This window comes from Neovison vison, chromosome 11 (assembly GCF_020171115.1).
Source record: "Neovison vison isolate M4711 chromosome 11, ASM_NN_V1, whole genome shotgun sequence".
Classification (NCBI taxonomy): domain Eukaryota; kingdom Metazoa; phylum Chordata; class Mammalia; order Carnivora; family Mustelidae; genus Neogale; species Neogale vison.
In genome coordinates, this window is record NC_058101.1 from 129,354,770 (window position 1) to 129,367,270 (window position 12,501).

General features: G+C 32.7%; 1 protein-coding gene across 13 annotated transcripts in view; it reads left to right on the forward strand.

The window, feature by feature from the left end:
* Positions 1-12,501, forward strand: part of RAPGEF2 (Rap guanine nucleotide exchange factor 2) — a 240,720-nt gene that overhangs the window by 120,139 nt on the left and 108,080 nt on the right. For 10 of the 13 annotated variants that reach the window (XM_044224723.1, XM_044224726.1, XM_044224731.1 and 7 more), the window contains 3 exons: positions 3,064-3,139; positions 4,726-4,893; positions 7,424-7,441. In XM_044224723.1, coding sequence (XP_044080658.1) covers positions 3,064-3,139; positions 4,726-4,893; positions 7,424-7,441 — 262 coding nt within the window. The remainder of the gene's footprint in view (positions 1-3,063; positions 3,140-4,725; positions 4,894-7,423; positions 7,442-12,501) is intronic. The other 3 variants (XM_044224724.1, XM_044224728.1, XM_044224734.1) reach the window with 1 other exon arrangement.

Below are 12,501 nucleotides of genomic sequence, written 5' to 3' on the forward strand. Positions count from 1 at the left end.
CCTTGCTCCCTCCCTTCCTTCCTTTCTCTGACTTTTCTTTAAAAACCCTTAACTATTATAGGGTTTTTTTTTTTAAGTTGCCCATGCTCTCATTTAATTTGTATCATTCATAAATTTTTTTTAAAGATTTTATTTATTTATTAGAGAGATGGAGAGAAACCACAAGTAGGCAGAGCAGCAGGCAGAGGGAGTGGGAGAAGCAGGCTCCCCACTGAGCAGGGAGCCCCATGTAGGGCTCGATCCCAGGACCCTGGGATCATGACCTGAGATGAAGGCAGCCGCTTAACCAACTGAGCCACTCAGGGGCCCCTCATTTATAAGTTTTCTTGAATCATGATTTTAGAAACTTCAGTGATACTAAGTTTCAGGTGCTGTTAGTAAGACCGAAGTGTTCTTTTAATTTTTGTCCATAATCTTACAGAAAGCCCTTTGGAATTCCTTAATTTTTTTGTTGGAAACTTTTTAGTTCTGTTTTTCCCCTTAGAAACTTTCCTAGGGTAGTGTTATGTTCTAGGTTTTACATGGTTTTCTATAAGGGTAGGTATGGTAATTTTCATTTTTTTTTTTTACTTCCTCATGTGTTCATTATTTTGAGATGTGTTTTGTGTATTACTTATTCTTTAGTATGTCATCAGCCTACTGTGCTAATGCTTTAAAGACTTATAGTTTCATTTATGTCTTTTAACTAAAATGTGAGAACCCCTTATTATTTAATGTCATATTAAATGGTGTGTGCATTTGATCACTTTTCTCATTGGATATTTCATTGTGTAGATTGGATCCTCAATTACTGCTTTCTTGCACTCACATAAAACTTAATGATAATGTCTTACACTTTATTCTTACTGGCTTTGTTTTTTTTTTTTTTTAAAGATTTTATTTATTTGACAGACAGAGATCACAAGTAGGCAGAAAGGCAGGCAGAGAGAGAGGGGGAAGCAGGCTCCCCGCTGAGCAGAGAGCCCGATGTGGGGCTCAATCCCAGGACCCTGGGATCATGACCTGAGCTGAAGGCAGAGGCTTTAACCCACTGAGCCACCCAGGCGCCCCCTTACTGGCTTTGTTTTGTGCTTTACTGTCTTCAACATCTATATGTTGTTTGCAAACCTGAAGATTTCTCTCCATTTCTTTCTACTTGATCATCTAAAATATTTTTAAAAATTGATCTTAATATCACCTAGGGTAGATCTTATCTCTTATATGTCGCTATCTGGTTTCCTTTTTTATCTCTATACTTATTTTCTAGAACTGAGTTTTAAAACAGCTTATAGAGGGGGGCCTGGGTGGCTCAGTGAGTTAAAGCCTCTGCCTTCAGCTCAGGTCATGATCTCAGGGTCCTGGGATTGAGTCCCGCATCGGGCTCTCTGCTACTCAGGGAGCCTGCTTCCTTCTCTCTCTCTCTCTCTCTCTCTGCCTGTCCCTCTGCCTACTTGTGATGTCTCTCTCTGTCAATTAAATAAATGAATAATCTTTAAAAAAGTTTAAAAAAAACAGTTTATAGAACTTGGTCCAAGATTTTAAAAAGCTTAGTAAATAATGATATTTACTTCCTTTTGTTTACATGCTTATTGTTTCAAAGAATCACAGAGGAAAAGCAAAAGTATTTCGCGGATTTAGTGAATTTCTAGCTAACATTTTTCATTATTCTCCCTATTCATTCTTACCTATAGCTTCTGGGTTGTAAGCATAGAGAAAGTCATCTTTGCATTAGAGACAAGAGGCCTAGTCATTAGTTAGGCCTAACATGTGCATTCATGACCTACTCTTTGTCTCTTTTGAGGCCATTCTTCACTTCTGGGTTCTTGGCTATGTTTGAAATAATAGATTTTTTGACAAATGAAATGATATATTCTCCTTTGCTAGAGTGTGTTCTGTGTGCATTTGCCTTTTCTTTTCTGTTTTGTGTATTCAGGGAGTTACCCAAGGGACAGTATTATTTCTCCTACAATTCACGTATTTGTGTTGTTTAGTAGAACTTGAGTCTTTTGTGGCTGCAAAGAAAGTTTCTTCAGATTCTAGTATATCTCATTTCCAAAAGACTCTCATGGAAGTATTTTTAAGAGCACATTTTAGAGGATGCAAACCTTTCATTTCTAAGGTAATAATGTTTGCAAATAATATCTTCCTACCATAAAAATCGTTTGAGCCAACGGCTAATTTTTACAAAGGTTTTCACCAGAATTTTCTCTTCATGGTTCTAGTGTGTGTGTGTGGCTATGTCAGAATAAATCCACTTCAGTGTTAAGGTGGGAGCTATCATAGATAGGACAAAGTTGCTGTATCCGAGTTCACTAGTGAAAAATTTCCAGGAGAAATGGGCTTATAATAAGCCCATTATATATTATATATATTATAATGCACAACCACCTGAATTAAGAAAAAAAGTCTTTTGAATACCTTTTCCTTAAACTTATTTAGAATAAGTTGATTTCAAAATTTAGAAAGAGGCATTTGGGTGGTTCAGTCAGTAAAGTGTCTGCCTTTGGCTCAGGTCATGATCTCAGGGTCCTGGGATGGAGCCCCACTTTGGGCTCCCTGCTCAGTGGGGAGTCTGCTTCTCCCTCTCCCTCAGCCCCTCCTCCTCGCTCATGATCTCTCTCTCTCTCGAATAAATAAAATTTTTTAAAGAAAATTTAGAAAAATTCAATGTACTTTTTAGGTGAAAGAAATGCTTAACCTAAGCAGATAAATTACAAAAGAAAATGTATATACATTTTATACTTTGCATATTTATATAGTTTGCCTTTGATTCAGTTCTTATCCATTAGAATATTTGACATCTTCTCCTAACTGGGAGTGATTTAAACAGCCTAACATAAAACACATTCATACTGATTTTCTGTTACTTACATTATCAATTTGAAAATATGATACTGGAATTTTCCAGAAAAATATATGTCTGAAAATTAAGAAATTGAATGGTTTCTTGTCATTTGGTATAAATAATGATTAAAGAGTTTCTCTTTCTCCACTAGTTGTTTTTGTTTTTCACTTTCATTTAATTGGACAACTGGCCTAAATTTACAATTTACATTTCATAAATCTTTTTTTTTTTCTTCCTAGTTTTGGCAAGCGTTCTGCAGGAAGCTTTAGGCGTGGCTGTGAATGCATTGTTTTAGAGCCTTCTGAAATGATTGTGGTAAGAATACTTCTGTGAAGAGTTTTTTCCCTAAAATAAATTATAAAGTAAAAGCCCTTTAACAAAGTACTTATAGTTCATTTCATATTTTTTAACTTTAGATATATTTATCTCACAATTTTTTATTATGGATCTGAGTTTATAATCATACTATTATAATTATAAGAGTCAATGAAATGAAAAAGAAGACTCAAAAGGGGCAAATACCTAAGTGTTTCATGCTTGAGCTTTGTCAAATCAATCTATGATAATGCCATTTATTTGAAATTTGGGGAGAATATTTGAATTGCAGGACTTTAGCTCTCCAAATATTAATTGGAATGAATGAAATAGTTCAGATGAGTCATAGTGGTAAGTGGTATATAATCAGGCAACAGTTAACATAAGGAAATCAATTTGGTTTTTTGTGTATGTCCTATGTCAGTATGTTTTTTAAATCCTAAAATTCAGTTAAAAAGAGAGAGAAAGATTTCAACAGAGTGTCTAACCAGCATACTAGCTCCCCAGTTTTCTGGTGTAATATACAAGATGGTGAAAGCTTTTTATTCACATTTAGTAAAGTATTTGGTAGAAAGCTCTAAGTCTATTTTCAGAGGAGACTTAGGGTTTTTCCCTATGATGTAGGAAAGGAATTCATCAGAATGAAAACTTCCTTGTCAAAGGTAGTGAAAAACTGTGGTAAAATTTCACAAAATTTACTCTTCAGTGAGAAAGTAGCATGATGGTGAGTAAAGATCTGAGGATTGGAAAAATGTGGCTGGTTACATAGGAGCTTACTGTAGCAGGTCTTGAAAAGCATTTTAGATATATCCTAGAGATTTTAGCCCCTGTTAGAGCTGTTTTGTGTTTCTGTTTTGTGTTTGATCTTCAGATTTCTTTGAGGATTTTATACTTGCCCATTATACAAACTCCTAGGTTTGCCAGTGTGAAAATGGTCTTAGAATCTTGGTATGCCTTAATTGTAAGCAATCACATTTTTGTTATGTAAGTATGACCGAGGATTGACCTAAGATAGCTTCTGTTCTGGTTAGTCCATTCATCAGTTTCTAAAATGTTGAAAATGAGGATTTTTTAAAATAACTCTATTTATAAAAAGAGTAACTGAATCTACAGATTGAAAGTAGGAAGAGAAACCCTTAGGTAACCTACCAGAGCCATTCTGCTAGCAGTCCTGTTTGAGTCATTTGGGATTTAGGGGTTTTTTACAGCTTTACTCACATACATCAGGGTTAGGACAATGGGGCGGCTGCTTTCATATTTTGAGGCAATGTATCCTGTGAGTTCTTTCACTAATAAATCAGCACAATGATTACTGAAAATATCCTTCCCTTTGAAACTGCAGGAAATTCAAGAGTTACTCATTATTGTCCTAAGTGGAACTGAAAATGCTTCTTCATAAAAGAAAAGTTACTCAAAACCAATTAGTTCCAGAGAAGTTCAGAGACACTTAGTCTGTCATGATAGTTTGTCCACAAATGTCTTTGCAAAATGAATGAATATGGATTTATCTGTAAGTTTATTCTGTGACTGATCTTAATATGGAATGTTGTGTTTGAGGAAATAAATTTTGGGGGGTTTTATTTCAGGTGGACTATATGGATGAAAATGAAGAATATTTTCAGCGTCAAGCTTCTCATCGACAATCTCGAAGGAGATTTAGAAAAATCAACCAGAAGGGTGAAAGACAAACCATCATTGACACTGTGGATCCTTATCCTGTGGGCAAACCACCTTTGCCTCGAGGTTATCATACGGTAAGTTATTGAAGTATAAAATTTTTAATCTTTAGTTTTTTTGTTGGGAGTTTTGTGAGAAGACATATGCATTTTCTATTTTAGTTGAATAATTCCTTTCTGTGATCTGTGCTAGAAACACATACAGTATGAATAGTTTGAAAGAGCATTGAAATAAGATATCAAAAGACATTGTTTAGCCCTTTTATTTCTTAAAGTGTCCTCTGAGGATTAACTTTGTGATCAGTGATGCAGCTGTAACTGGGATATTTTAAGTTCTTACCTTAATCTAAAATTTAAACTCCCTCTGCTCCTACCCCAAATGATTAGCATAGACTTACTTTTTATTTCAAAAGTAGATATATAAAAATCACATGTTATTTTCATACTTTACATACCATTGTGAGACTATTACATGATACTTTTTTTTGTTTTTAATATGAAATGAAAGCATAATTTGAAGTGATACTTTTTTAAATCCCAATGTAAAGATGGTCTGAAGTATTTTTGATCAGTTCAAAATTCTTAAATGCTGTAGCCCTGTCGATCATCAATTATTTCATAAATATTTTATAAAGTATTTTTATGTTTGAGGAAACCATTGCACAGATAACGAGTGATCTGTACAAAACCCCAGGAAAGTCAGTTTTAGGACCTTATTTTTCATACTCCTTTCTTTCTGCTTAGCTGCCCTATGCTCATTTCCCCTGAGAATATATTTGAGGATTTCTGTTTTCAGAAAGAAAGTAATATGAATTCTTATATATGTCATAATAGAGTCCAAGATGGTTTGTATATACATAAATACAATTAAGTAGTCATTATATGTGAAATTAATTTTAAAATAAAAATATGAAAAACCTAAAAATAGGTAATTGACAGTTGTTTTACATTTCTCATTTGTTTTGCTTACCTGCACTTTCTTTCTTTTTTGCAAATAAGTATAAGTGCAAAATACATGGGAAAATATATAGACTTAAAATCATATACTGAATTTTTGGTAACTTTTAGTGATATGATAGACTTTATACCTATACTTCGTATGTTTTATTTCTGAGAGCTCTTTGTGTATGAATATTTAAGCAGTTTGACCACCAGCTACCCGCCTACTCCTTTCACTGCCCATGCACTATTTTAATTTAACATGATTTTTATAGTTGAATCATTTCATTGAGCTCCTTTGGAAAGGGTAGCTTTTTGCTCATTATAAAGAGAGCTTTGTTTGTCCTTTGGAGAGACTTGGTATTAAAAAAAAAAACTATGAAAGGTTTTTTTGTTGTCATTGTCTATAAAAGAAGGTAGTATTTTTAGTGTTGATATAGCATCATGGAAGAAGGAAATTTGGATTAAAAATAGTGACATATATTAATAGTTCCATATATTATTTTAGCCTGATGCTAATATTGTTAATATTCTTTCTGCTCTGGAATTTTTCCTAATCAGATTCCATACTAAAATAGTGGGAGTGTGAATTACTTAAAATTTAGTGTTAAAGCTGATTGGTTTAATTTTATAGTAGTGTTTTTCACACTTAAGTTGGGGGAAACCTATAACTGTTTTTCTCTTTTATTCCCGTTTGTTCCCCCCTTTATGAAATATTTCGCTTTCCCTATGTGACTTCCCTTTTTTGGTCTGATCTAAAAAAAAGTGTGCAGTGTTTTTTATTATTCTAAGATTACTTTTTTATTTTAATTTGATGAGTTTTTTTTTTTTTTAAGATTTTATTTACTTGACAGGCAGAGATCACAAGTAGGCAGAAAGGCAGGCAGAGAGAGAGAGGGAAACAGGCTCCCTGCTGAGTAGAGAGCCCGATGCAGGGCTTGATTCCAGGACCCCGGGATCATGACCTGAACCGAAAGCAGAGGCTTTAACCCACTGAGGCACCCAGGTGCCCCATAATTTGATGGTTTTAATAAATATCTTACCTGGTCAACAAGTACTTTTATTAGGGAGTATTCAGTGCTAGGATGAAAAATTTAGTTTGATTACTAATAGATCATTTAATAGCTTACTAATATGTGACATGTTGGTATTAATTTTACTAAGTGAGTTCAGATTGGTAGCAACATAGTCATAATTGAAAATATTGGATCCTTTTTTGTGTGTGCAAGGTGTGTTTTTATTATACTTCTATAATATTATTTCACCTAACTACATGATTTTAGTATAGAAAACAGCAAAATTTTATTGTGTATATGGTGCCACAAGATAAAAAAATGAAATAAAAGTTACTATTCTTTATTAGTCCTAAGTTATAGTTACTTATTCTTAACAGAAATACTTCCCTTTGAAAGAACTGTAGTAGAGTGGGGCTGAGGGTGAAAAGTTTATTTGGAAAATGCATGGTCATACTTCACAGGTGATTTTAAATGATTTCCAGTGCATTTCAAGTGCATGGCTAGAGAACATTATGCATACAGCCAATTCTATATGGTCATTCTTAACCTAATTTTAACATTATCTTCGTTTTGGCAGATATACTATAGCATGTCTGATAATGTTCATCTTTTCCTTTCCTCCTTTATGGCACTCATTTCATTTTGGCTCAAAGGAATGCACTAAATCTCAGGTATTGTAATTTGTGTGTGGTCTCCTAATACTAACCTAAGTTTATTTGTGAATTTGCATTGTAACTAATGAGTTTATAATATTGATATGTTTGGCTTGGTCTTGTTCTTTTGTATTTTGCCCTGGTTCAGTAAAATCTCTTCAAGCTGCTAGTGGTTTAAGTGATGTCACAGTCTCCTTAATTTGTGCAGGTGTAGTGATGGATTGTCCACCCTGTCTACTGTAGGTCCACCTAAGTGCAGCCTACTTAGATTTTGGTTTTGTTTTCGTTTTTTTTTTTTTTAAAGAACATGATTTGTAAGTGAAGAAATGAAGAGGAAAAGATAGGTAGACATAATGGAAATTTAATTGCTTTTTATGTGAAAGCTTATGGGAAACCCATTAGAAATTTACATTTTAAATGCTGTAGGTAAAAGCTTTAAATTTCAGGAATCCCAATATGAAAGCATTTTGGGAGAGTACTAGCAAAATTTTAGTCCGAAAGAATAAAGGCTTAGTCAAAAAGGAAATGAGAATTTAAAAATGCTTCTGTTTTCTTATTTACACTTTATTTTTAACCAGAATTCATGCTTTATTTCATTCTAGAAGCCTATAATAATATCTTTACTCATTTCTTTCATGCCAACACATGACTAATTTATGATTTTCAGTGTTAACTCTTGAAATGGTGGGTCAGATTGGGGGTTATCAGGGAATTTGGAGTAAAGGAAGGAAAACTAATTTTATCTCTGGAAAGGAATTGGTTAAGTAACTCGTAGAATCTTATGGTTGTGTTTTTTTATTGCCCAGGAAAAAGATCACGTGTGATTTAGTTGACATTAGAAGAACTCTGCTGTCAATATAATAATATCTTTGGCTGTTTTAGTAAACTTGCCTGAAATAATGAGATATTTGTATAGAATTTCAAATTAAAATGAGGCAGTAACTTTATGTTCTGTGCAAGATAATGCATATTAAAATGCCACAGGTGTCTTGGCTGCTATATGGTACTTAAGCACTGGTATATTTTAGATGATGTGATAAATCTTAAACATTTTCATACTATTTGTAACTTTAATAAAATTTTCATGTAATTGTATACTTTTTAAAGTTGCATCAGTGTTTTGGACTTTTATCTGGTAAACGTATACTCTAAAAATATATAAATTTAATATTTTAAAAGATATATCAGTACATAATTAATCTTCCTCTTTTTTAATATGAAAAATTACTAGTTAGTCTAATTCCCATTTAGAAGTAGGAATTGAATTGAAAATATACACTGAGTTATGATATATACTTTATGTACACTTTTTAAAGTTAGATGTGTTGCAGTAATTTAAAACAGATTATAATAATTTTCTTCAGAAACATGAGTACTCATATAGTCCATGTAGAGTGTTTTCTAGACATTTTTCCAAGGCAAGTGTATGAGGTTTGCAGAGAGAATAATAAGCATTTTAAAATGCAGTGAGAAGGGGATATGGGAGATGGCTTTCATTACCATTTTCCTACATTTTGATGCTGTGAGGTTGAGGCTGTATTTAATATTGCCAGAAAAGAGGATGTGGCATGAATTTTCAGTCTTAAGGTAGATAATGAAAATAGAGGCAGGTAGTAGATAAGGTTCTTGGCAGAGGCTGGAAGATTTGGAGTACAGTTTACAGATTAGGAAATGAAAGAACAAGATGAGGGGATATGCTTAAGGACACACAGCTAGTAAGTAATAGAACCAAAATTCTAACCCCAGAAGTCTGGCTCCAGAGTCAAAGCTTTTCACATCACTCTATACTGCAAAATACAATAAGCTCAATGAAGGAAAGTGACCTCTTTTAAAATATTGGGGGGAAAAAAAAACCAAAAGTAGATTACACATTTAAAGGATTGGTATTCCTCAGCTGTCATAACTTCTTAGCTAAACATTTTATGGATTTGATTTAGTTCAAGTAATATTTGGAAATGTCTGTGACTAGTAATTGTTAGGATGAGAAGAGACAGTCAAAATCCAAGATGGCCTTGTGACTTTTAATTTTGTGTTTTTCTTGTTGTTTTAATCTTGGAATGTTTTATTTGATCAGGTGTAAGCACACTCACATTGTCCCAAAGGACATTTTCCCAAGAAACGGCTCTGTTTGCAAATTTGAATTAGGAGGATTTGAACACAGTATAACATAAAACATACTCATAAAGTTTTAATCAATGCAAAATTTTTGAAGTAATGGAAACCAGTTGATCATATAAAAAGATGTCTCCCACACATTTCATTAGTAGTCCTTTTCTACAATATGGATATATACTTCAGAGCACTGCTTAATAATTATGTATTACATTTTTCAGTAGATTAGGCTTAGATTAAAATTCTTGGTGCAGATGCATAAAAAGTAATAAAAAATAGTGCATAAAATTAAGGTAATATAATGTAGGTTGAATACAATGTAATATTAACATAATGGGATTAAATTTTGAGTTACAGTCAGTGATAATATAATATCTGTAAAATGTGGCACCAGTGTAATAAGATTGATCCATGCATGAGGCTTATGAAAATGAGTCCTATTTTTTATAAGGTTATTCTTTAAAATAATATAAGACAAGTTCTATTTCTAATAATATTTATATAATCATTCCTATGTTATATCTTACATTTCTCTGAAGTAGATTTTTTTTTTAAAGATAGATTTAAGTTGGTTTCATTTATAGTTAAGGACTGCTTGATAGGTTTGGTTAGTTTCAAAAATTGTTGGATATTGAAACAAATGAAAAATTACAGTATTTGTGAGATTATGCACTTTTATTTTACAACAGTCTTTTTGACATGGACTATTGTTATTGCATTAGAAATTGTGTTTTCACTCATGTTTGGCTTTGCTTTTTCAGTTTTTTATTTAATTTTTTACTGAAGTCTCAGTTTAATTCAATATTAGCTGCTTAACAGTAAGAGAATATGTTTTGTGTAATATATCAGTGACTTGTATATTTACTAAATTTCCTAGAATATTAAGGTCTTAGCATTTTAACTTGTAACAATCAGTTCACATCATATTACACCTGACTATGATTTATTCATATAATGGTATTTTAAAAATCTGTTGATATGCTTATGTAGAAAATATTCACATATAGGGGAAATTTCTTAATTATTTTGATATTTCATTCTTCTTTAAATGCAAAAGACATTTGCTCACTTAATTAAACCTAAAATCTTTGTCTTCAGTAATATCATCAGTGCCTCTCTGTGAATTGTAATTGGGTGGAGTTTCAGGAAATGTGTGTATTTTCTTTCTTGTATTATAGAGAGGAAAACTCAGTATCAGTATCAGTATCAGAAATCAGACATGATTTCTCAATATCCTGGCTCAAAGTGAAATATTCTTCAATCCAGGAAAGCCCAATGGAAATGTGAAAACTGAATTGATAAAGAATGTAAAAGAGAGGTGTGGAGAGAGTGTTAGATAGTAGTGATGTGTATATTTAAAAAAAAAAAAAAAGCACAAGTTTTGCTAGATCCTAGTTACTGTATGAATGCCTGATGTTTTATGATGGCATCGGAGTCTTAGAGTGTCAAAATACTCTTCGCTTTTCACACCCCTTATCAGCAGGTTTACTGGTTCCTCTTCACCTAGATGATGTTGCATTTTAAAATCCTGCAGAATGCTCCCTGTGGAAAGGTCTTTGAACAATAGGTGGACGTAACAGTTCTGTGCCATATGTGCTGCAATTTCTAACAAAATGCAGCGTGGAAAAACTGCTGCAGTGGGCTCCATTTCCTTGCTTTGGGGGGACTGTTTCCTCCTTGCAGTTATAACCAGGTATTTATGTTCATTTAATTTATACAGATTAGGAAATTATACTAGAGCGTGTATATTGAAATTGAAATGTAAATCAGGAAATAGTTTAAAACATGAAATGATTTGTCTTGCGCTATTAACAGCATCCATTGCAAATTCATGCAAGGCAGTTGAGAATAGTATGCAGTGTGCTGTTTACCCAAGTTTCAGCTTCTGTTGGAGGATGTCTATTTTTATATATTACATCATCTCTGCTGCAGAACTCCCGTGTCCACTGGGATTTACTGTTCTTTCATTCCATTTTGAAAGAAAGCTTGTATTGATGTCATAATTGGACCCATCTTTTGGTTGCACTTGGAGATTGAAAGTAATAAGGGTGTTGTGTAGCAAGTCATAAAATATTTCAAGCAATTTATTTGTCAAAAAGACCACTGCTACTTTGTCTTGCCTCTAATTGTGAACACTGGTGGCTCTCTGTGCTTGTATATGTTTTAAATATACTTGGCTAAAATTTAGCTTTTAGTCTGAACAGCAAAGATCCTTTTCATCTTAGACTTTCATTTCTTATGTGATTTTTTTCTTTGTGAGATTTTATAGTGCTACATGCTGATTTTGAAAAATGTCTCTTTTCTTTGGGAAAATCTACTTTGATATTCAGGCCTATTTCCTAACAGTGCTGAATTTATCTTTTTACAATTAAGTTATCAGTAAGTTGTCTGTTTCATTGTTTGAAATATCAGAAACTAGAAATGTTCTCTTTTGATTTTGAATCCAGTGTTAAAACATTATTAGCTAGAAATGCCTTTCTGTTAGCTAGAAGATATTCTGGAAGAAACTCTAGTTTTGTATCTAGTGTATAGGTGTTAGGTTTATGTCACTTGTGAAAGGAAATATTTAAATTAATCATTAAAATGCCTACTATATGTTATACATATTTATGTATGCGAGATCTCCCCCTTATTCTCTCCAGAAAAATTAGTCATTATCCATATCACAGTAGTAAACCTTTTTTCAAACCTTTGCTGTAAAAAAACTGATGAAGAGCAAACTTAACTTTTAAAAAATAATAGCTTTATTGAGTTATAATTCACATACCACACAGTTTACCTATTTAAAGTGCATAATTCAGTGGTTTTTCTTTTCTTTTTTTTAGGTAAGAAACACGTAACATTAAATTTGCTCTCTTAACCACTTTTAAATGTATAGTTCAGTAGTGTTAAGAATATCTGTAGTAAACTTTTGACTGACTCGAACATACACAGTTTACATTGTACCTAATAGCTTTTGTGGTTTA